The 24,483-nt window shown below is 44.6% G+C and overlaps 1 protein-coding gene across 4 annotated transcripts in view; it reads right to left on the bottom strand.

Moving 5' to 3' along the window:
* CAST (calpastatin) overlaps positions 1–9,314 on the bottom strand; it is a 92,891-nt gene extending 83,577 nt beyond the window's left edge. For 2 of the 4 annotated variants that reach the window (XM_060235659.1, XM_060235657.1), the window contains exon 1: positions 4,654–4,896. In XM_060235659.1, the coding sequence (XP_060091642.1) occupies positions 4,654–4,683 (30 nt within the window). In that variant the 5' untranslated portion in view covers positions 4,684–4,896. Of the gene's footprint in view, positions 1–4,653; positions 4,897–8,799 lie in introns of those variants that run through there. The other 2 variants (XM_060235658.1, XM_060235656.1) reach the window with 2 other exon arrangements.
* Positions 9,315–24,483: the final 15,169 nt, after the last annotated feature.

The raw sequence follows: 24,483 nt of genomic DNA on the forward strand, positions 1-24,483 counted from the left end.
ACATCAATGCTTTTTCAAACTTACAGAAGGAACCATGTCACGTTAACAAAGGTCTCTCGATTATCCTGCTAGTAAAGTGACTGCAACTAGAACACATCCAAATATGCCTACTGTTAAGGGAACAGTGTGAGATGCATACAGCCTTCAAAAGAACACACATTTCAGTTTCCAACAGCAGTTGCAATAATGCTCAACCAAGCATAATAAAATGCCATAAAGGTATGTTCTTTTAGAGGCCATGCCTGTCAGCTCCAACTCCTTCAGGGCATACCCTAAGAAATAAAAAGCTTTAATTTTTAAAAATCACTCACATTGAACAAATAAAGACAGATGCACACCAGCGCCAGCTACTTTACTTTATACCAACCAACAGCGTAGTTACCATTTCAAGAAAAGCTGCAATCCTGTGTATCTGGAATACATTCAGTGGTCTTCTACTGGAAAGCTATACTTGACTTCTGTTAGATTTGGATCAGACCCTGCCAGCACCAGTACTTGAATGCTCCAAAACAAGGGAGGAAGAGAGTCCTAAGCTACACTGAACATATTATCTCACCATAAAACACAGTCAGTTTCAGAACTCCTATTTAGAGACCGATAAACTTAGGCAGCCTTTCCCTTCCACAAAGCCTATGGTTTTCATACATTTTTCTTATTCTCAATTATTTATGCTGTCACTAATAGCATTAAAACAATATTTTGGTGTATGAAATACAAGTTCTATATAACATCACATCATACATGCAAGTACATTTTGCTGATCTGTATTCCTCTAGACAGACAAACATTTAAAGTAGTCACCCAAACTGTCATTTCCCTGAAGACTCTTCCATGGCATTGAGAAATAACCAATTAATTCAGATGTCTGACTAAATAGCTTATAGTTAACAAGAGTTTTCAAATTCATTTCCTTTTATGAGCCAAGACACTCTGGGTGGTGTTTATCATCATCTTCCCCACAAGCACAATTTTGATAGTACAATTCACAGATGCTTCTTAATATAATTCATATGTTTCCATCTGAATTCCCAATGCTAATTAAGAACATTAAGCACCTTTCACCTGTATTTGTTAAATGAATCTTTCTAAAACAAAACAGTGACCAAAATAGAAAAAAGGGTATGCATATCCTAACCAATTAGGTAAGGAGGGCATCCTGAAGAAATTAATGGTTATGTATTTACAAATCAGGGGCCCCGTGGCACAGAGGGGTAAAGCTGCAGTACTACAGTCCGAGCTCTCTGCTCACAACCTGAGTTTGATCCCGGTGGAAGCTAGGTTCAGGTAGTTGGCTCAAGGTTGATTCAGCCTTCCATCTTTCTGAGTTTGGTAAAATGAGTACCCAGCTTGCTGGGGGGAAAGTGTAGATGACTGGAGAAGGCAATGGCAAACCACCCTGTTAAAAAGTCTGCTGTGAAAACGTTGTGATGCGATGTCACCCCAGGGTGGGAAATGACTGGTGCTTGCACAGGGGACTACCTTTTTATTTACAAATCAGCCAACTTTTAAAGAATATATTAGACTAACAGTACCTTTGAAAACAAATAAAGTAAGTAAGTAAGTTTTATTCTTATATCCCGCCCTCCCCCGCCAAACAGACACATCTGATCACAATATTCAAAAATCTGTGTGGGATCATTCTGATCTTTTCTGTTGCTAATCTACCAGTCTCTTGCAAAATAATTTCTAAGGTAAACTCCAAGGTGAGTTGGCAAAATTGGAATTCATTAAGACATTTAGCACTATCTCTCACCCTGGTTTAAACACTTGGGATTTATAAACCATAACAGGTATCAAGTATCTTAACAAAAGAGGTGTTAACTAGTTTAGAACAACTAGCAAATGGGCTCTGTACTTTTCTTGATTAAATAAATTATCATTTATATTTCACAGTCTCCCCCCTAATTCATATAGATCTTAACTATAGCACCATAATCTTATTCATATAGATCTTAACTATAGCACCATAATCTTAATCTTAATGTAATTTTTTAATGATTTTAAGGATGATTTTATAACTGAAATTGTAATTATTGTATATGGTTTTATTGTACACTGTATTTATGTGTTGTGAGCCGCCCTGAGCCTGCTTGCGGGGAGGGCGGGATACAAATAAAAAGTATTATTATTATTATTATTATTGTTATTATTATTATTATTATTATTATTATTATTATATATAACAAAAGTGTCAGCATAGTTGGGATTCACCCTCTGCATATGAAGATGTGGGCTACAGTAAAGCTTACATTAGAATAATTTTTTTATTAGCCTTTAAGGTAGCATGGGACTCCTGTATATTTTAATTACAACAGACTAACCTGGCTATGCCTCTGGAATTAAAAAGTTAATGCCTCTGGAATTAAAAGGTTAAGTTGCCCAATGCAATTTTTGTGTGGAAAAGGCTGGTACATTTTAAGAATTACTCCATCATATTTCCAATTGGAAAATGGTAGCCCCAATCCAGCAAGAACTAAATTAAACTAAAAATAAAACTAACACATAGTTTTCTTACTAAACCAACCCTTTTTACTCTGTTAACCAGGCTGCTGCCCTGATATATGTGTGTGTGAAGTGCTGTCAAGTCATTTCTGACCTTTGGCAACTGTATGACTTAATGACCTCCAAAACATCCTATCATCCATAGCCTTACTCAGGGCTTTCAAACTAAGGGTACTGGGTGGCTTACTTGATGGAGTCAATTCATCTCATGTTGGATCTTCCTCTTTTTCTGCTGCCTTCAACTTTTCCTAGCATGATTGTCTTTTCCAGTGACTCTTGCCTTCTCATGATGTGACCAAAGTCTGATAAGCCTCAGTTTAGTCACTTTAGCTTCTAGGGAGAGTTGGGACTTGATTTGATCTAAAACCACTTATTTGACTTTTTTGGCAATCCATGGTATCTGTAAATCTCCTCCAACACCATATTGCAACACCTTGATACCCCAATCCATTTCCAGTTGAGCACAGGTAGTTATAAGAAACACCTTGAAGCCTCAAGTACATTTGTATCCTAGGACGCAGATATTATTTTATTTTAAATATTTATGAGCTGCCTTTCTTCCAGCTTCAGTTTAGGACTGGTAGTAAATTAATCAAATTCCCTTCTGCTACTTCCTATAGACTGAAAATCAGGGATCCAGGCACACCTCCCTGGGGAAATGGTCCCATAATTGTGGAGCTGCCACTGAAAAGGCCTTCTCTCATGTATCCACCAAATGAGCTGCTTTGATTGATGGGACCTCTCCCAGTGATGTTAAATTCTTGAAAGTAGTCAGTTCTTCAGATAACCTGGTGCAAAGCCATGTAGGGCTTTAAATGTAAAAAAACCACACCTTGAACTCAGCTCAGAAACAGATTGGTAGCCAGTGTAATTGATGCAATAGGGTCACATGCTCCCAATAGCTGTCCCCAACCAGCAGTCCAGCCGCAGCATTCTGCACCTGTTGCACCTTCTGAACATTCTTCAAGGGCAGCCCCTAATCCAGCACATTGCAATAGTCCAGTTTAGATGCAACTAAAACATAATCACTGTGGCTAGATCTTACAGAACTATGAATGGATGCAGCTGACACATCAGTTAAAGCTTGGCAAAAGCTCTCCAAACCACTGCAGTGAATAAGGCCCACAAAAAGTTAAGCATTTACATGAGCTTGTGTGTATAAATCCACTTTCCCATGCAGACTTCTCTGCTGGATCAAGTTGTAGGATCTCCCACCCCACCCCAGTCTCTCTGTTCTATTGAACAATTTTGAAAAATTAAGCACATAGCACAAATTGTTTGTTTAAAAAGGTGTAATTGCAGGTTTATGTATAGTAATCTTGTGTGACAGGAACTGCCCAACTTGAAAGAATTTTGTGATTTTTAGGCATGTTCCAATATGCTAGAAATAATTACATTTGTGATACTAACACATTTTATAATAGTTTTATATTAAGCACTTGTCCAAAATTAGAAATCTAATGTTAATATCTGAAGGAACTTAAATTAATAAGAGGAAAGAGAAATAATATGCAGGACTTTAAAAACCTATGACATTTTTTAAAAATACAACCAGAAATTTGTGGCAGTTTGGCCACTCAATTCAACCAGATATGGATTCTATGTTCAATCATCATACTAAGGAACTTTTCAAAAGTTTACTAATTAACATATAAGCATACTAAGGCTTCTGAAACAACAGAACATCCTAACACATTTAAGTGCCATCTTTACAAAACAAAAGCTGACTTCACAATTTAAAGATGAAAAAACTATATTCCAGAGGTTCCAAGACTGCCTTTTACCATATACACTCCAGGACAAAAATGCTTATCTAAAGAATCAACTTCTGAATTAAAAACTAGAGCACAACTTTTTCTTTACTTTTTGATGTTCATGTTCTTTTCTGCTGTCCCAAATTCTTTAGTTAAGTACTCCATCGGAAGCTTGTAAGAATGGCCTAGATATCGCATACCAGAACAGGGTGAAGTTTCCTGTTTTATGGGAGACTGCACGTCTGGCATAACCTGTACCGAGGTGCTGCTCTCCTGGGCTTGGCTCTACTCTTTCCCACTAACACCTGTCTACCAAACTACTAACGACTGTCTATCAAGCCCTACAAAAGCAGCAAGACAAAAGGAAGTCGAAAGCTGCAATAACATGAGTATTTACCGTAGCATACCACCAGCTTGCAAAGGCCATACTGAGAAAGAACTGCTCCTACTCCAGCAGCCTTAATCCCTTCCAATTTCTGTGTTATGAACCGCACACACAAATTCAGCCTGAGCCTACAAATTTCTTCCCTGTAGCAGTAGGGAGGGGCAGATTGGAGAAAGGCGAGGGAATCTGAGAAAGGAGATGGGCGCGTCGGCAGCTGCTTGCTTCAACTGCCCCGCCCTGCAGCAAGAAGTCGATAAAAGGCAGAGGAGAATTTGTTAGTTTTGTGCGTTCTGCAGCCACGCCTTTAGGCTATTAACCCACAGCGAGACTGGAATTGAAAGGTCCAGGGAAAGGGTTAAACCGTTGGTCCAAGGCTGGAAAGCTCTTTTGTCTTCCGAACTATGGCACCTTTAGGACCAACGAAGTTTCAAAAGAAGTGTGTACATGTGCATGAAAGCTCATGAGTTGAATAAAACTTTGTTGATCATAAAGATGCCACTAGACTCAAACTTTGTTCTGTTGTTTCAGACCAACACGGCTACCCATCTGAATCTTCAGGAAGCCAACAAACAAGAATAATTCCTAGAATAGGTTTAGGGCTTCTGAACAAGAATTTTCTTACACTGTGCTGTGCTGCCCTCCCCCCACTCTACTTCAAGACGGGGGTGGTGGTGGTGTATCTCTTTATAACCCCTATAATGCTCTGCTCTAGATTCTGACCACTCCCCTTAAACTACTTCTAGAAAAGATGTACAACGGCAAGGGCTGCTGCATTGCTCATTCCTTCATGGGCAGGAAGTGTTATATCCCCCAAATCCTGAATGTCTAAGAGCTATGCCAGGTGAAGGCAAACTAACTCCAAAGGGAAGGAGAGACACTTCCTTCTTTAACAGACCTCCTAAAGAGTCTGTGATGACTGGGGTATTTGTGTGTGTGGGGGGGGAGGCCCCAAAGGGGATCCTATTAGTGGGGCTAGCTAGGAGAATCCCCTATCAGGGCACTAGGCATCTTTCACTTATTTTTGTAACAAGTGCAACATTTTGCACAGGGATAAACTGCAAGTTATGTTAGAGAAACTGAAGCACACTATCATGGGGTAAAGAGGCCCCAGCTTCTGGTGACAGCTGCTGTTAGTTTCAGAATGTAGCCATGTTGGTCTGCAGCAGAACAGCCAATCAAGTTCAGGAGAACCTTGGAGACCAACAAGATTTTCAGGGTATGAGCTTTAGAGAATCAAAGCAGCTGCTGTTAGGAATCAGTTCATTTCTTATCTCCAGTGCAGTATCTTGGAGCCACATCATGTTGCAGACCAAGGCAAAATGCTGGAAACTAGCTCTTATATAAATTGGAGGGGTGGGGAGAGTGCCAAAGTTAAACTATGACCTTGCAAACAACTTCTGTAAAACATCCATAAAAGCCACTGCTTGAATAATGTCTTTAAATTTTAGGCAGTTTTTGTTACATTGTTCATTGTACATATTACAGAGTTTTCTCTCACTTTGTGATCCAGCTTTGTTTGTTGTATATAGCATTCTGTTGATCTTCAGTCTTATAATCCTCCTTTATTGTATTATACAGTTTTAGCACACTGGTCTCTAATTTTGTAATCCAGCTTTAATGCATTACTTATATGTATTATACTGTTTTCATTGCACTCAACTGCATGATCTGCCTTGAGTCTCCACAGGAATGGAGGACTATAAACAAAGTAAAAAAATATCAAATTCTCCATATGGGCAGGAGCTCTGAGCTATAATATGCTTTTTTTCTTTCATGCCTCTTCTTTCTATTTGGCCTTTGGTTTCCCTCCTTAATCTAGTCTGTCAAATGTAACTAAGTTTTAAGTATGTGTGACTGCATTCACACATACTCTCCCCACTATCTCTGCTTTCCCATTACCTGCTTTATATTGTGAGCATGTTGTAGGAAGGTATCAAAGTTTTGCTTACTTATTTGCATTCTGCCCCCTGCTCACCATCTGATGGCCTTTAGAGGACATTTTTTAAAAGATTATTGTTAGATCACTAAAGTGCTGTAATATTATAAGGATCTACTACCATGACCTACTCATTCTTCTGACTTCCCTGTTTTCATTCTTACAGAGAATGTGCTCTTGAGGGGGCAACTCTAAAAAGTTCTCTAGTGGTGGTAGGGAGGATGGCAGCCTGGGGGGGAAGGGGGGGACGCAAAGAAAATAGAATAATGTACCACTTCAGAAATTCACACCTTCCTCCCCACACAAGATGCAAATGTGCTTTGATCTTTCAAAAAAACCCATAACAAGCCAGTTTTATGGAAGTGGAAAATCAAGAAGGATGTTAACCTGAATGCTCCAAAACACAAATACACTCATAGCTTAGATATCAAACTGGAGCTATGCTTCCATGTGGAGGCAACCTAAAAGTGAACTGACTGGCTCCTTGTGACACTTGCTATTAAGAATGATGAAAGCCTCCAAACCTGAACACCTGCAGATAAGGTATGTGTGTGGAGTGAAGGGTTCCCTAGGTATGTAGAAAAATGACCATGTTTTAAGGATTTTCCTTGTTCTTTTGATTAAGTTTGATGAAGACTAAATATGCTCCAGGAGGAACAGAATATGAAGGGTGGCTGAGTATCAAAGGGAAAAATGAAGGAGGAGATATCAGGCTGTAGAATGCCAGGAGAATTTAGAAAATCCTGGAGATGTTGAAGGTGGAATGGGGTTGATTGCTAAATTCTCCCCTCCACAATTCCCTTGTGGACTCCTAGTTTCTTTTCATCCACTTTATTCAGGGTTTTCCTCTTTCCATCTTCTTTGAATTTTCCTTTTTATATAGCTACTTAGTATATTTTTAATCTTGCTCTTCTCCAAGGACCTCAGGATGGCATGCCTCACTTGCCCATTTAATCCTTGCAACACCCAGGCTGAGAGTGTGTGACTTAGCCCCAGAACACCCAGGAAGTTTCATAGCAGAGTTGGGGCTTGAGCCTAGACTTCCTCCATTCTAATCTAACTCTTTCCACCTTAGACTAAGCCTGCAGGCTGGTATGCTTTATTTTGCATTGATGTATAACACCTAGCAATTTTAGGTGCTTTGTAAATAAAGAAATAAATCTACCATGCCCTTTCCCACCCCAAATTACTTTCCTCTTAGCTGTGCTGTCATATCTCTTTTGTTATATATACCACACAGGGAACCTATTTGTATCCCAACCAGCCACAGCCAACATCAGAAAGCACTTTCAGGGTCCAGACTTAGCACTGAACATACAAAGTAGTGATTAAAACAGCTGTCTTTGTGCACACATAGAGTAATTTCCCTTACCACAGAGGAACCCTAGGCAGCCCTCACTCATCTGTTTGAACCCTTATTTAGTTATTTAGTTATTTATATCTCACCTTTTCTCCCAGTGGGACCCCCAAAAGGCTCACATCCTTCTCCTCCCCTCTTTTCTGTCCTCACAACAACCCTGTGAGGTAGGTTAAGCTCAGAGTAGGTGACTGGCTCATGGTCACCCAGCAAGCTTCCATGGCAGAGTGGGAATTCAGACCAGGCTGACACACTTGCAAGCCTTAAAAAAAAAAAAATATTTACCCCGAGGAGCCAGCCTTGGCTTTCATTTCGTTCTCACCATAATGAGAGGGAAGCCTGCTTATATACTTTACATGACACTGCACCCCCACACACGCACATTCTCTTGAGGTTAAGAATTCATCTGAACTCTGCCAGTAACTCTGTTCAAGGCATACATATCCCATTGGGTGGAAGGCCTGCTAGTCTCTCCCCCAGATACCATACTAGGAAGGAAGTACCCTTCTACAGCCCAGGAGCTCGCATTGGGAGAACCTGGCTTAGCCTTTTCCCTGCTCTGTAATGGGAGGTGGGACGCCTTGGGTTCGAGTCCTTGCCAGCCCTGCGCTGCACGCACCCCAGCCCAGTTCCGAAGAGGCCCTCAGAGCGCCCCACCTATTACTCGGGGCTCTTCCTGCCCTCGGTCGTCCCACAACCCTCCGCTCTGCCCTCTTCTGGCTTCTGCCTGCACTGGGCGCTGGCAAATTCCTGCGTCCTGACACACCCCTCAGTCTGGCTGTCCTGCAGACAAAGTGGAGGAAGCCCCGTTTCCAGGCAGACAGGCAGGTTGCTGCCAGCCACTTTCCGCGGCGCCGCTCCTTACCGTTCTGCTCGCTTTGGAAGACTTTTTGCCTTTCGTAGGCTGAGACATGACAGCTGAGGAGGCGCCTTCCTTCGCTCGGCGTCGCACTTTGTTTGCCCTCCTCCCCCTGTGGGCTGTTTACGGGACGCTGCGCGAACTGCAAGGCAGCCGCCGAAAGGGGCAGGGTGGAAACGACGATGAAGCAGCTTTTCCGACGGCCCCAGTGCCAAAGCCCGTCTGCCGCAGCACCGCTAGTCCCTCCTCTTCCTGCAGCCGCTGCTGCTGTAGTAACGGCCCGAACTCCTCGGGTTCAGTATTTATTTTGTTGACGAGGGAGGGGAGCTGGGGCTAGACAAAAGATGCTGGCTGGCGGTTTTGTTGTTTGCCAGGGCATACCAGCCAGACCGAGGCCATCAATACAGAGCCGCCCTGCTGGGTGAGGTTCACTTCATGCTGTTTGAACAGATCCAAGTCTTACTTTTCTGCGATAAGACGCAACGCTGAGAAGAAAAACTGACTGCCCCCAAATTCTTGCTGTTTAGGCCGGGTGTGGTCTAGGCTTTTTGTCAGAAGCACAAAATGTTGGCGTTGATCCGGAAAATAACCATTCGTTTTTACATCAAGCTGATTTTGATAATGAACAAATTCTTCATCATAATCATCTCTTCAATAGCTGTCAATTCTTAATTAGGATGTGGGGAGGAGGAGACTTTTAAAAAGAGGAAATGTACATGTTAGATCTATGTAACAGACTCTACTGGATCCTGGACATATTTCTGCAGGGGCCAAGATTAAAAGACATAGAATGTCATTTTAGATACACCTGTTGTCACATAGACACTTCAGACGACACACCCACTGAGGTGAGGTTAGTTTGTTTTTTTAACATAGAGTAAGATGACGCATAGCATACTGCTCTTGAAAGTCACTTCACTTTCAGAAAACTAGTTTGCTGGTTGAGAGGCTTTTCTGTGAAAAACACAAATCTGTAATGCTTGCACAAACTAATTCCAGAGGATCTTTGATTTGCAGCCAGTTACTGAAACTCTCTTCCTGCCTAAATGCAGATTATATCCATCCATTTAACCACAAAGCCAGTGCATTGTGATGCCACAGCAGTGTTCAATTCAAACTTCATGCCCTGGGCCCACTAGAGCCTCTTCTCGCCTCAACCCCAGACCATTGTTCTAAAAGTTTACATAATGCCCAGCCATTCTTTCCCCCACTAAAGTAAAAAAAAAAAAAATCAGTAAATCCTGCTATTTTCATAGTGGAAAAAAATCATACCCTTAAAGTCTAGCAGTTTGTGGATGACCAACAGTGGAGACCTGTGCTAAATTACTCTGGTCTAAATGCCTTGGTTAGAGTTGACTTAAGCCAGTCAAATGCTACATGTGATTGCCCTGCTGTTGTAACTGAAATGAACCAAACTGCTATTCCAAAGTTTTTTTCCATGTTGCTCTTAGTGAGACTTAAGAGAGATATACAGTCAATCTGTAATTTATGGGACTTTTAGTGCCTCACATTACAGTGCAGCCTTAAGGTTATCAAACTGGCTGCCAAGGAGAGGAATAGTTCAGTTTTACACAGTCTAGATTTTCAGTGATGACTTGTTCCCATGTTGTGCCTAAATCTTAGCTAGATACCTAGCAAGTGTTTAGGCCACTAACGTGGCTGGTGAGACCAGATGGGGGAGTCAGCTGCATGCAGCAACTACAGTCCTCTGTCTGCCACCTACTGGTGGTTCCACCAGTTAAGGTAGTCCTTTTGGCATAAATCATAGCCTTCTCCAATTGTACATCCCACTTTGTGGAACGGATTCCTTGAGAAGCACTGTATTTAGACATTTTCAGGAGATGCTGTAAAATCATTTTATTTGCCAGGGCTGCAGGATATGGGCTGCAGGTGAGGGGGGATTATCAGGGATTTTATTTTGTATATTTTCAGTTGAGTTGTAAATTGTCTTGAGCCATGAGGAAAGACAAGATATAAATATTTAAATAAATAGAACACACACATCAACAGCGACTCCTCATGCAATGCTGCATTCATAAACCATAAGCTCCAGAAATACCAACTGCTAAATGCCAAAGTTCAAACAAGTCCCACCTCAAACATGCTACAATGAAGTAGTGACTGTACTAGACCATGTACCAAGATCTAAACCTGACACCACTATCAGGATCTATGGAGTACAAAAACTGAAGAACTTCAGCTCACAATGTATTCTCATCATATTATTTTCAAATTTGACTTTTAGGCTTTTCCTTATACCTGTTGTGCTTGTGCTAAATCTTGTTCCAGCAAGAAGCAGTTAAATTTGAGGATTATCCCCACACCCTCTTCCAATCACATGATAGCCATGCACACTCAAAACAAGAAAGCTCAAGGCCTGTTCTATCTTGGTTGTTGCTTGCATATAAGATTGACAAAAGACAGTTGTCCAAAGATAAAAACTATCACATTTATATCTTGTCATGTCTATCTATAACCCATCTTGGGTCATGGCAAGAAAGGCATCGAGTTGTCAACCTCCAGGTGGCACCTGGATATCTCCTGCTGTTACAATTGATCTCCAGATAACCAAGAAAGATCCCTTGAAGAAAATGCCTGCTTTGGAGGGTGGACTCTATAGTATTATACCCTGCTGAGGTCCCCCCTCCCCAAATCCTGCTTCTCCAGGCTCCACCCCAAAAATCTCCAGGTATTTCCCAATCCAGAACTGACAACCCTAGCTATCAATGAAGCCAATTAATTAACACATTAGGAGTAACCACATAACCTACCATGCAGATCAAAAAGTACTAAGGTAGAATTCTGTATGCAAAAATCCTAAAAATTTAAAAGTAATTGGAGAATCTTTATAAAACTGAGCACAGGACCATTGATGTCTGAACACGTGCAAGAGATAGGAGACATTTTTATTTTATTTTTTATTTTATTTGTATCCCGCCCTCCCCGCCGAAGCGGGCTCAGGGTGACTCACAGCGTAAAAACACTGCAATAGTTAAAACAATATATTATAAATCAGCATTCAATCAAATTATTCATTCAATTAAAACAACATTTAATTTGGTGCTAAGATCTAAATGTTATATATTATTCAATTTTCCAGTTTTTCAGTGGTGACGGTATTCCTTCTACGATATAGGCTCAGCTGGAAGAGAGTGGTTCTGCAGGCCTTGCAGAACTGGCCAAGGTTTCGCAAGGCCTGCACTTCGTCTGGCAGTTGATTCCACCAGTAGGAGCTGCGATCGAGAGGGCCCTCTCTCTGGTGACCTTTAATTTGGCCTCCTTCAGCCCGGGGATTACCAATAGATTTTGCGAACCAGATTGCAGTACCCCCTGGGGAATATATGGGGAGAGACGGTCCCTAAGGTAGGCAGGTCCTCGGCCATATAGAGCTTTAAAGGTAATAACCAGCACCTTATAATGAATCTGGTATACTATTGGCAGCCAGTGTAGTTCCTGCAGTCCAGGCTGTATGTGCCCCCATTTAGGGAGCCCCAATAGCAGTTTGGCTGCTGTGTTCTGCACTAGCTTCAGTTTCCGGGTTCGGCACAGGGACAGCCCCATGTAGAGGGCATTACAGTAGTCCAACTTCGAGATGACCATTGCATGGATCACTGTTGCCAGGTCGTTGCGCTCCAGGAAGGGGACCAGCTGCCTCACCCGCCTAAGATGAAAAAAGGCGGATTTTCCAGTGGTTGCTATCTGGGCCTCCATTGCCAGGGCAGGCTCCAGCAGCACCCTCTTGACCTTGTGCACCATTTTCAATGGCACCCTGTCAAATGCTGGTAGGGGGATTTCTCTACCCAGACCGCCATGACTCAGGCAAAGGACCTCTGTTTTTGCTGGATTCAACTTCAATCTACTCAGTCTGAGCCATCCCACCACAGCTTGCAACGCCATATCCAGATTTTTTGGGAAACAGTCAGGCTGGCTGTCCATCAGTAGATAGAGTTGGGTGTCATCAGCATATTGGTGGCAACCCAACCCATACCTCCAGGCAATCTGGGTAAGGGGGCGCATGTAGATGTTGAACAACATCGGGGAGAGCACCACCCTCTGTGGCACCCCACAATTAAGTGGGTGCCTCCAAGACAGTTCTTCCCCAATCGCCACCCTTTGTCCCCGACCATCAAGGAAAGAGGAAAGCCATTGCAAGGCCAACCCCTGAATCCCTGTGTCGGCTAGGAGGTGGGTCAGTAACTGATGGTCGACTGTATAGAATACAGCCGATAGGTCTAACAACATCAGCACTGCCGAGCAGCCTCGATCCAGATACCGCTGAAGGTCATCCACCAGGGCGACCAGCACTGTCTCCGTCCCATGACCTGGGCAAAAGCCAGATTGGTGGATGTCTAAAACAGAAGCTTCATCCAGAAAACTCTGTAACTGTAACGCTACTGTCCTCTCAATAATTTTATCCCAAAAGGGTAAACTCAAGACCGGTCGGTAGTGTGCCAATTAAGCCGGATCTGATGTAGCTTTTTTCAGGAGGAGGCAGACTACAGCCTCTTTAAGAGGTATTGGAAAAAGCCCCTCTGAGAGGGATCTATTTACAATGTCCCGTATAGGACATCGAAGCTCCCTCTGGCAAGTTTTAATTAGCCAGGAGGGGCAAGGGTCCAGATCACAAGTTGTTGGGCGTACAGTAGAGAGGATTCTGTCAACTTCCTCCAGACTGAGTATATTTTCAGCCACAAGCAAGCACAAAGCATCTGGCTGGCAAAGATCAGGCCTGCCAAGTGATCTGGGATGAAAGTGCACCACCTGTACTTTTAATTGCAAGCCATTGTGGACCACCTGACTTGGGGGGGGGGGGGTGAGGTGTCTTCAGTAGTGGCTCAGGGCTGAAAACACACAGGACATGGTTTTAGTCACAAGCCACTACCTAGAGTTAGAACATAAGAGAGGCATATTGAATCAGGCCAATGGCCCATCCAGTCCAAAACTCTGTGTCACACAGTGGTCAACAAACCAGGCATCATCAGGAGGTCCATCAGTGGGGCCAGGACACTAGAAGCTCTCCTACTGTGCCCCCTCAAGCACCAAGAATACAGAGCATCACTGCCCCAGACAGAGAGTTCCAACAATACGCTGTGGCTAATAGCCACTGATGGACCTCTTTCCATATGTTTATCCAATCCCCTCTTGAAGCTTTCTATGCTGGTAGCCGTCACCACCACCTATGGCAGTGCATTCCATCTGTTAACCACCCTTTGGGTGAAGAAGTACTTCCTTTTATCAGTTCTAACCCAACTGCTCAACAATTTCATTGAATGTCCACGAGTTCTTGTATTGTGAGAAAAACTTTCAATCTGGGCTGGAAAGCTCCTGGAAATTTGTGAGAGGAGCCTGGGGAGAGTGGGGGTTTGGGGAGGAGAGTGATCTCAGTGGGTCATAAAGTTATGAAACAGTGTCCTGAAAGTTGATGGTGGTAGCCTGTTACCAGTAACTTAATCAGTGAGTTTAGCATATGTAATGGGTTTAGCATATGTAATGAGATAAGAAACCAATATCCCTGTTCAGTCCTGGGGAGGTGTTTGTTCCAAGTTTCATAATAATTTGTAATTCAGCAATTTCCCTCTCCATTTTGTTCTTGAAGTTCCTTGAGTTTAAATTTGAACTTGGAATCTCCCTAGCTCATCCTCCTAACAACGATACTAAACAAGCAACATGTATAAAAAAGAAGTAAAGGGCAGTGCCTTCTTTGAAACACTGAGGATCTTTATGTGGCTTCAGGTGTATATGTATGTGTATTTTAATTTTAAGCCATATATGAGCCTCCCAAACAGGTCTAACAGATTGTACTGCATTCCAAAGGCAGTAATACACATGCTTCTACTCCCTGCTACAAGTGCTACCAAAAAGGAAGAGAAGAGGGCAACTAGAAGCAAACATGTTTTCATTGCTCTGGTGGGGAAAAATTATGGAATTCACATGTGCACACATAGTCATTACATTAATGGCAAATTAGAAAAAGGACTCTAAAATTCTTCAGCCAATTCTAGTGGAATCCTACATTTCCCGACCAGTCAAATAAAATATGCCTGAAGTTAAGCACCTGGGTAACAAAGATATTATATTTACATTTAAACAAAGGCAAGAATGGTTAGGTTTGGCTGCTTAAATGACAGTTATTAAGAAACCCAAACCAAGCTAGAGGGATAGGGCACGACAGCTGTCTGACTGCACTGAAACGCAATCAGGGCACCAGGAATTGGTCTTCCACCTGTTTCTAACACTTCCATGTCCACACCTCTTGACCCACTCATCCTCCTTACAATTACTGACAAATCACTCACCACCCTTGTATTAAACCAGACCAACCGCTCACTAACTACAACCCATAGAAATCTGTGGCTTCCCCCCCTGACATTTATACCTGCTGCAGCTTGGCACAAGTCACTTTCCAGCCAATAGCCTGTGGGCATGGATGGGTGCATAACAGGCTGGATGTGCCGGTCTGGCGTGGGAGGCTGGAGAGGGGTTGGCGATTTGGCTGGTGTACCGTACGCCTAACGCACCGGCCAACGCCTTACCGTCCCTGCTTGAGGCGGCGACAGGCTGGGCGCTGGAGCACCCAAGATTGATAATCCTGGGTGACTTCAACGTCCATGCTGATTGTCGTGCCTGCCCCAGACTCAGCCCTTGCTAACTCAGAGCAGGAGCCACCTGAAACTGATCAGGCCACACCGGGCCCTAGCTCAGCCCCCGCCCTCGCTAACTCAGAGCAGGAGCCACCTGAAACTGATCAGGCCACACCAGGCCCTAGTGCATCCCCTCCTGAATCACCACCTCCTGTAAGCCGGCTACGTGAGAGGAGGCGACCGGAGTTCAGAAACAGACAGAGAGATGCACGCATGCGTGGGAGGAGAGATCTCAGCCCGGAGTACTAACAAGTTAACAAGCCAGCACAGTATATCTGTAACCCTGACCTCAAGGCAAACTGTGCTGGCAACGAATGACCCTCCTGGGACGTGACTACGCTCTGCACCCTCTTGCTTGCTGCGAGAACCCGTGTAACTCCTGACCCGGCCTGAACCTTGGACTTGAACTTCTGGACTCTGACTTTGCTTTGTGGACTGACCTAGGTAATTGGCGTTGTTTTCTCTGGCTTCCGACCCCCCTGCATTCCTGTGACCAAGCTTCTGTCTCCTCCTTCGGCCGGACTGATTTACGGTGTTGAAATAATTGGACTGTTTAATGACCACCCCTGCGCTCCTCCCCAGCCGGCTGACAGAGTTCTGGCCAGCTGCCAGACGTTGGCCGCCGCCGTCCCTTATCTGCCAGCCGGGCCCTGACACTGATGACCCGTCCTCCAGTCAGGCGACGGACCTAGTGTCTTCCATGGCGACACTGGGACTCTCTCAATTTGTTGCAACCCCCACCCACCAGGCCGGACACATGTTAGACCTGATCTTTGCGGCTGGGGTTACAGTGAGCGATATAACCGCAGAGGCGGTGCCATGGTTGGATCACTTCGCCCTCAAGGCTCGTGTAGATATGCCTCCCCAAACCTGTTTAGGTGAGGAGCCGATTATGGCTCGCCCACGGAGCCAAATGGACCCGGAACGGTTCCAGATGGCTCTTCGGGATCCCTGGCCCGCTGGCGATTCCCTCGATGGCCTGATTGAGACCTGGAATAGCCGGCTCTCTAGGGCCATTGAGGAGATCGCACCTCGGCGCCCTCTGCGACCTCGGACTAAGCTGGCTCCGTGGTATACCCCGGAATTACGCCAGCTGAAACAAGGCCTTAGACGGCTAGAGAGGCAATGGCGGCGTTCTCGTGACGAAGCGACTAGAACATCTTATAGGAAGTTTATGAAGTCCTATGAGATGGCAATCAAGACCGCAAAGAAAATATACTTTGCGGCCAAGATTGCATCTACAAATTCGCGCCCGGCCCAATTATTTAGAATAATTCGGAACCTTACTACGTTGCCACAGGGCGACTCAAAAGCTAAGGAATTGGAGATTGGCTGTGAGGCTTTTGCGAATTTTTTTGCTGATAAGGTCCAATCGCTCCGCCACGACTGCCCTGCCAACTTAGATGCAGTAAGTGAACTCGAGGCCCAATGCGTGTCTTCTGATTCAACCCTGGACTGCTTTGACCCGCTCAGCTTGGAGGAGGTCGACAGAATTCTTGGCACTGCACGATCCACAACTTGTGATCTGGACCCATGCCCCTCCTGGCTAATTAAGGCCTGCCAGGAGGAATTACGATATCCTATACGGGATATTATAAATCGATCCCTTTCAGAGGGCGCCTTTCCAACACCCCTGAAAGAGGCATTGGTCCGCCCTCTCCTGAAAAAAGCTTCATCAGACCCGGCCGAATTGGCACACTACCGACCGGTCTCAAATTTGCCCTTTTTGGGCAAAATTATTGAGAGAGCTGTGGCGTTGCAGTTACAGGACTTTCTGGAGGACGCCTCCACCCTAGACCCATGCCAGTCCGGCTTCCACCCGGGCCATGGGACGGAGACAGTCTTGGTCGCCCTCATGGATGACCTCCGACGACAACTGGATCGAGGCGGCTCGGCAGTATTGCTGCTGCTAGACCTGTCGGCTACGTTCGATACGGTCGACCACCGGCTGCTGACCCGCCGCCTCGCCGACGCAGGAATTCGGGGGCTAGCCCTACAATGGCTCTCCTCCTTCCTGGAAGGTCGGGGACAAAGGGTGGCAATTGGGGGGGAGCTGTCCCAGAGACACCCACTTCATTGTGGGGTGCCTCAGGGAGCAGTTCTCTCCCCCATGTTGTTTAACATCTTTATGCGCCCCCTTGCCCAGATTGTACGGAGGTATGGGCTGGGTTGCCATCAGTATGCAGATGACACCCAGCTCTATCTATTGATGGACGGCCGGGCTGGCAATGTCCCAATAAACCTGGACCGGGCGTTGCAAGCCGTGGCTGACTGGCTCAGGCTGAGCGGGCTGAAGTTGAATCCAGCGAAGACTGAGGTCCTTTGCGTGGGCCGCGGCGGACTGGGAGGGGAGATTACGCTGCCGGCTTTTGACGGTGCGCCACTGATACCAGTGCACAAAGTCAAGAGCCTGGGAGTGCTACTGGAATCCTCCTTGTCAATGGAGGCCCAGATAGCTGCCACTGCTAGATCCGCCTTCTTTCACCTCAAGAGGGCGAGGCAGTTGGCTCCCTTCTTGGAGCGCAGCGACCTAGCAACTGTGATCCACGCAACGGTCACCTCGAGACTAGACTACTGCAATGCCCTCTACATGGGGCTGCCCTTATACCGAACACGGAAACTTCAGGTAGTCTAGAACGCGGCGGCCAGGCTGCTATCGGGACTACCACGGTGGGAACATGTGCGGCCTGGGCTGCGGGATCTGCATTGGCTGCCGGTTGTGTACCGTGTTCGCTATAAAGTGCTGGTCATTACCTTTAAAGCCCTATATGGCCGAGGACCTGCCTACCTAAGGGACCGCCTCTCCCCATATGTTCCCCAGAGAGCACTGAGATCTAGCTCGCAAAATCTCCTAATAATCCCTGGGCCAAGAGAGGCTCGATTAAAGGCAACCAGGGAGCAAGCCTTCTCCGCAATGGCCCCTCGATGGTGGAATCATCTACCAGAGATGGTGCGAGCCCTGCGGGACTTGAATCAATTCCGCAGGGCTTGTAAAACATTTCTTTTTCATCTGGCTTTCGAAACAGAACCTGGCTAAACTGATGAAATTGATGTGTAGCCATCCAGCCATCTTGTGGATATTATGACCCATAGTAATGTAGCACCTTTTATCTATTTTAACTAACTTATTTATTATGTTATTGATTTAAAATTGCTGTTGTATTGTATTGTTTTATTGAACCATGGATTTCCATGCTTGTGAGCCGCCCTGAGCCCGCCTTTGGCGGGGGAGGGCGGGATATAAGAATAAATTTATTATTATTATTATTATTATTATTATTATTATTAGCAACAGGTGACAACCAGTGCCCTGATCTCCCGCTTGAACTGTGTATCCAGTGGTGTACTTGTTACCAAGTGTCAACGGCAGCAATCTCAGGCGTCTGAATGGAGCCCAGGCATCCCAATGGTGGTACTGGTTTGAAACATCACTACAGCGCTGTAGCGATCTCAGCCCAATGTTTTTTTTAAAAAAAAAATCTGGAGATCGCACACTGGCCAGTAAAAAAGGGTGTGAAAACAGCCGGCGCTCCCAGAATTGCTACGGGGGATTTCACACAGCGTCCCATAGCGATTTCAACCTGGAAGCAGGGGTTGAAAACTGAAGGGAACTGTTCTTTGAAAAAAAACAATTCAGGCATGCCTCACTGCTGGGACAGCAGCGGGACTGTGTGAAAACGTAACAGTATTCTGGTAGCAGCAAGTTACTAAATCGAGTCTGTCTGAAATGCCAGCAGAAACCCGTTACTGTTCAGTAACTGATCAGCTGCCATACCGGAATACTTAGGCTGTATGAAAAAGCTCATAATGAAAGCACCTTTAAAAAAAAATGCCCAGCCCAACATATGAGAGAACACGCAAGAAATATCTAGGGACTTTGGGTGTGGAGCCAGGACACCTTGGAGGTGGAGCCAGGAGACATTGGGGATGGAGCCAGGAACAAGGTTATGACAAGCATAATTGAACTCCAAAGGGAGTTCTGGCCATCACATTTAAAGGGACCGCGCACATTCCCTCCATTGGAAATAATGAAGGATAGGGGCACCTTTTGGGGGGCTCATAGAATTGGACCCTCTGGTCCAATCCTTTTGAAATTTGGAAAGTGTTTTGAGGAGAGGCATTGGATGCTATGCTGTAAATTTGGTACCTCTACCTCAAATAACAGCCCCCCCTGAGCCTCAAATACCCACAGATCAATTCTCCATTATATCCTATGGGAATCATTCTCCATAAGGAATAATGGCCCTGAAGTGGGGGGAGGGCCTCCAAACCAGGGATCCCCTGCCCCCACCTGGGGATTGGCATTCCTATTCCTAACTGCTAAGCATGCAGGAAGTGCAATGCATGGCATTTCTGCTGCTAGATGTGTGCATTCTGCCAGTCAGCTGATCTTCCATAATGACAAAGAAGCTAGGAAAGGAAGAAGACGAGCTGGTTTTATACCCCGCCCTTCACTACCCAGAGGAGTTTTGGAGTGCCTTACAATCACATTCCCTTCCTCTCCCTGCAACAGAAACCCTGTGAAGTAGGTGGGGCTGAGATAGCTGTGACTGACCCAAGTACGGTTGCTAGGTCTGACTCAAGAAATATCTAGGGACTTTGGGATTGAAACCAGGAGCAAGGGCGTGATGATTAAACTCCAAACAGAGCTCTGGCAGTAACATTTAAAGGGACTGCATGCCTTTTAAATGCCTTCCCTGCATTGAGAAATAATGAAGGATAAGGCATTTTTTTTTGAAGCTCATAGAATTGAACTCCCTGGTCCAATCTTTTTAAAACTTGGGGGCTGTTTTGAGGAGAGACACTGTATGTTATGCTGATAATTTGGTGCCTCTCCCTCAAAAAGCAGCCCCCTGGAACCCCACATACCCATAGATCAATTCTCCATTATACCCTATGGGAATTGGTCTCATTAGGGTATTATGGAGTGCCCAGCCGACATCCACCCCCCAAACACTTTCTAATAACCCTGAAGCAGGGAGTGGGACTCCAAACTAGGGGATCCCTTGCCCCCAGTTTGGGATTGGCAACCCTAGACCCAAGGTCATCCAGCTGGCTTTATGTTGAGGAGTGAGAAATCAAACCTGGTTCTCCAGATTAGAGTCCAGTAGTCTTAACCCTATAAAAACCTTTACCTTTTTAGTCTTAACCACTACACCACACAGGCTGTTACGATATCACCAGAGATGCAGCTGTAGTATTCTGGGTTAGGGAACAAAATGTCTTGGGCCTAATTACTCATACTATTGGTAGAAGTTCCATTATTGGAACCTGAAATGTTATTTAGTCCTAAAGATCAGCTTTAGGAGACTTACATGGCTCAGGGTCATGCATGTGGCTGAGAAAGGGTTAACTCTCCTCCTCCACACCATTTCTGTAGTTGGAAATCCCCTCCTGGCTACTTTAAACCTATTCCACACCAATGTCTCACCTGTCTACATCCTTACCAGGGGGTTAATTATTTTTATAGGCTGCCTTTTGGTCCCCTATGAAGGCCAGTCATAGCAATGTCATCAACACTCAAAAGTATAACATCAAACAATGAAACATTAAACCCTTCTTAGGGTACAACTCACCATCTAATAATTATATATCAGTCAGAATGTAGGTTTGAGAGGTAAAACCAGTGAAACAGCATTTGGGAGAAGAATGAAGCTTGTCTTTCCCCAATGCTGATTCCATGTCATACAACAAACATATACACAAACATATACACACCTTTTACGGCAAAATAATTCATAGGGTTGCCATGCTCCAGATGGAGCCTGGAGATCTCCCTCTTTTACAACTGATCTCCAGTGGCAGAGATAGCTCCCCTGGAAAAAATGGCTGCTTTGAAGGGTGGCCTCTATGGCATTGTACCATGCTGAGGCCCCTCCCCTCCCCGAACCCCACCCTCCTCCTGATCCATCCCCAAAGTCTTCATGTATTTTCCAACATACACCTGGCTACCCTAATAACTCCAGGAGTTCCAATAAAAGAACTCATTGTCACACCCATTCTTTCTTAAAGCACAATACAAATCTTGCCCACTTGATAAGTGTCTAATTAATCAGCAATACTCTTTCTTAACAGATAAATTATTCCTTTACTATTTCATGGTCATTGGTAATTAAATTCCTATTTGAAAATGCAGTTTTCAAAGTAACATCACCACTGGCTGGTCCTGAACCCATGCTAAACCTGACCAAGATGCCTAGAGCAAAATCTCAGTATTGAACATGTCCTTTTGAAAAAGAGTTTTTTCCCCCCACAAGACAAAACAGATGTCACCTACCAAGGGGAACATGCTGCCTGTCTCATCTGTTTGTTAATATGCTGTCGTTTACACTGATAAATAAGTTTTGTGGACTGTTATCTGGCAAAACTGTTTCCATTATAGAGTGAGAGTTAAATTTATTCTCATGTTTTCTTTTTTAAAACTGCCTATATCTGTTGATGTCTTTTCCTTCTTTACGTGTTATCCATAGAAATGCTTTTAAAGGTTGAAGTCTCTAGACTATGTAACTGGAAGCTCCAATAGTACCCTATGTACATAAATGACTGAATAACATTACTGGCAAGATCACATGCATAAAAAGCTTGGGGTAATAGAATCTGAACCCAGAATATATTTTCTGTAGCAATTGTTCCCCCAAAAGGAAAATTTCTCATTTGGATATATGGTTGCAGAAATATACTATTGCAGTCTAGCTAATGCATTCTTGTCATTCCAACCTCCAAAGAGCTCAGAGCAGCACTGGATCTTCCTTTCCTATTTTATCCTCAAAACAACCCTAGGCAGGCCCGTAGCCAGCAAATTTGGGGCGGAGGGGCGAGATGGCCCTGTTTGCCCGGAGGGCTCCTCAAGAGCAAACTTTGTGCAAACTCCACCAGTTTGCCTGCCTCCTTTGCCCACCCACTGGCTGCTGCCAAACCCTCCTTTCCATTCCCTTCCCCCCCAGGTGCGGTGCCTACCTGCTCCCTTCGCAACCCCCCCAGCATGCCACCTGCCCTCTGCCCGTATCTCCTTCACTGCCCCGCTGCCGCCGCCCATCCTCCCTTCCCTTTACACCAGCCAGTGCGCCACCCGCTGCCAGTGTCTCCTTTGCTGACTCACCACCACCACTACCACCACCCACCCTTCCTTTCCCTTACCTTCCCGTCACTCCCCTCTGGTGCGCGATCACAGGGCACTGCACCTGGGCCCTGCCATGACCGTAAGGGGGGAGGGGAAGGAAAGGGAAGGAAAGAAGGGGTGGGCGGTGGCAGTAGCGGGCCGGCGGAGGAGGCACGGGCCGGCAGTGCAGTTGGGGGTGTGCAAGTTCAACAAAGTGGGATGCCTGCCTTGGGCTGGCACTGAACGGAGGGGCCCTATAGGAGAAAGGGGGGGTTAATAGAGGGGTCATGCCCCCCTGTGGCTACGGGTCTGACCCTAGGAGGTATGTTAAACTGAAAGAGAGTCACTGGTTATACTAATCCTGTGAGCTCTGTGGCATTTTCTCTACTACTTCATTCATCATAGTGGCTCCTAGTAAAGGAGATAGTAATCAATCAAAATGTGGTGTTCAACACATACAAGTGAGCAAGTTTTTAAAATTTAAAAATTCCCTTCCTAAAAGCCATTTACTACATGTAGTTTCTGAGATACTGAACAGTAGGCAGTAGGTGTTGACCTCTAGGACACATAAATTGATGATCTAATATCTGCTTCCTCCCAGCTCTTATAACTAAAGATGGTGATGCAGTAGAACAAATGCAGTGTCCTGTATTCTGTTGATCAGGATAGAGTATATTGTCTTTAGCTGTCTTCCACCAAGAGCTAAGGAAGCTCTTCTGAAATATAAGTAATACCAGGACTTTTCTTGAGCAGGAACGCAAAGGAATGCAGTTCCAGCTGGCTTGGCATAGGAAGTGTGGTCTAATATGCAAATCAGTTCCTGCTGGGCTTTTTCTATAAAAAGGCCCTGTGTGAAACAATGGTGATGTCAGGGGGTGTGGCCTAATATGAAATGAGTCTCTGCTGGGCTTTTTCTGAAAAAAAAACCCTGAGTAATACCATTGCCCAAAAGCATAAAGATATGGATGGGAACTATAAGCCAGAACAAACAAAAAACAAAAACACAAAGGATCTTTCTGAGAGAAAGATGTGATTGTCAGATGAGTACCTGAGAACTTATGAAAAGTTTTTAAGTTTTCAATGATTAATAAATGAGAAAATTTATTTAACTGAGATTTTAGTGAGGATGTCAGAGAACTTGACTCTAATTAATTTGCATATATATCTAATGATATATGTATGTATTACTGATTTTGCCAAAAGCCTCTAGCAATCTCTGGCCTTGGTTTCACTTTGCCTTCATCCTGTATTTCAAATAGAGTTAGCACTTTTTTTCCTGGCAGGGTTCCAGTGATCATGGATCAGACAGCTGCTTCCAGCAGGTAGAAAAGCAAGCCACAAGCAGGACAGCTATATGCTCTAGCCTTGGAATGACTTATTATGAACACCGATTTTTGACAACATCTATCCTGAGTAATGATTTAGAAAGAGTGTCTCAGTATAGGGCTGAGCCAAAATAATACACCTATGTGTATTCAGTTTTCATCAATAGCAAATGATAAATTCTGGGTTTTTTGGTGTATGTTAATGCCCAATTTGAAATGTTCATCTTTGCTCATATAAAATCTGCAGTGAATAATGTAGGTGAAATTATGCTATATTGGATCTTGGTGCCATAAAGTAAACAGGAGAGAGAAGCATCATACAAAATTGCTGCCACCTTGCACAGAGTTCCCCTTCCTCTCCCTTGAACCACCGTACAGGTGCTTTAAACTATTGAACAGCACACACACACAAAAATTCCACCCAGTTGCATTCATACACATTTGTATAGAAGTTCATTGACAACCATGGTCCTCCTAGTGGGTTCCTCAAATTTTTCAAATATTTTCCGTAAAACTATGTTGGTAAAGGAGATAGCATCTCCTCAAATATTTGGGTTCTATGTGAAGACCTATCAAGACCTGTAAAGTCATGCAAATTTAGGGCACAACTCAATGTTAGGAAAGG

Source organism: Heteronotia binoei, chromosome 4 (genome assembly GCF_032191835.1).
Source record: "Heteronotia binoei isolate CCM8104 ecotype False Entrance Well chromosome 4, APGP_CSIRO_Hbin_v1, whole genome shotgun sequence".
Taxonomy (NCBI): domain Eukaryota; kingdom Metazoa; phylum Chordata; class Lepidosauria; order Squamata; family Gekkonidae; genus Heteronotia; species Heteronotia binoei.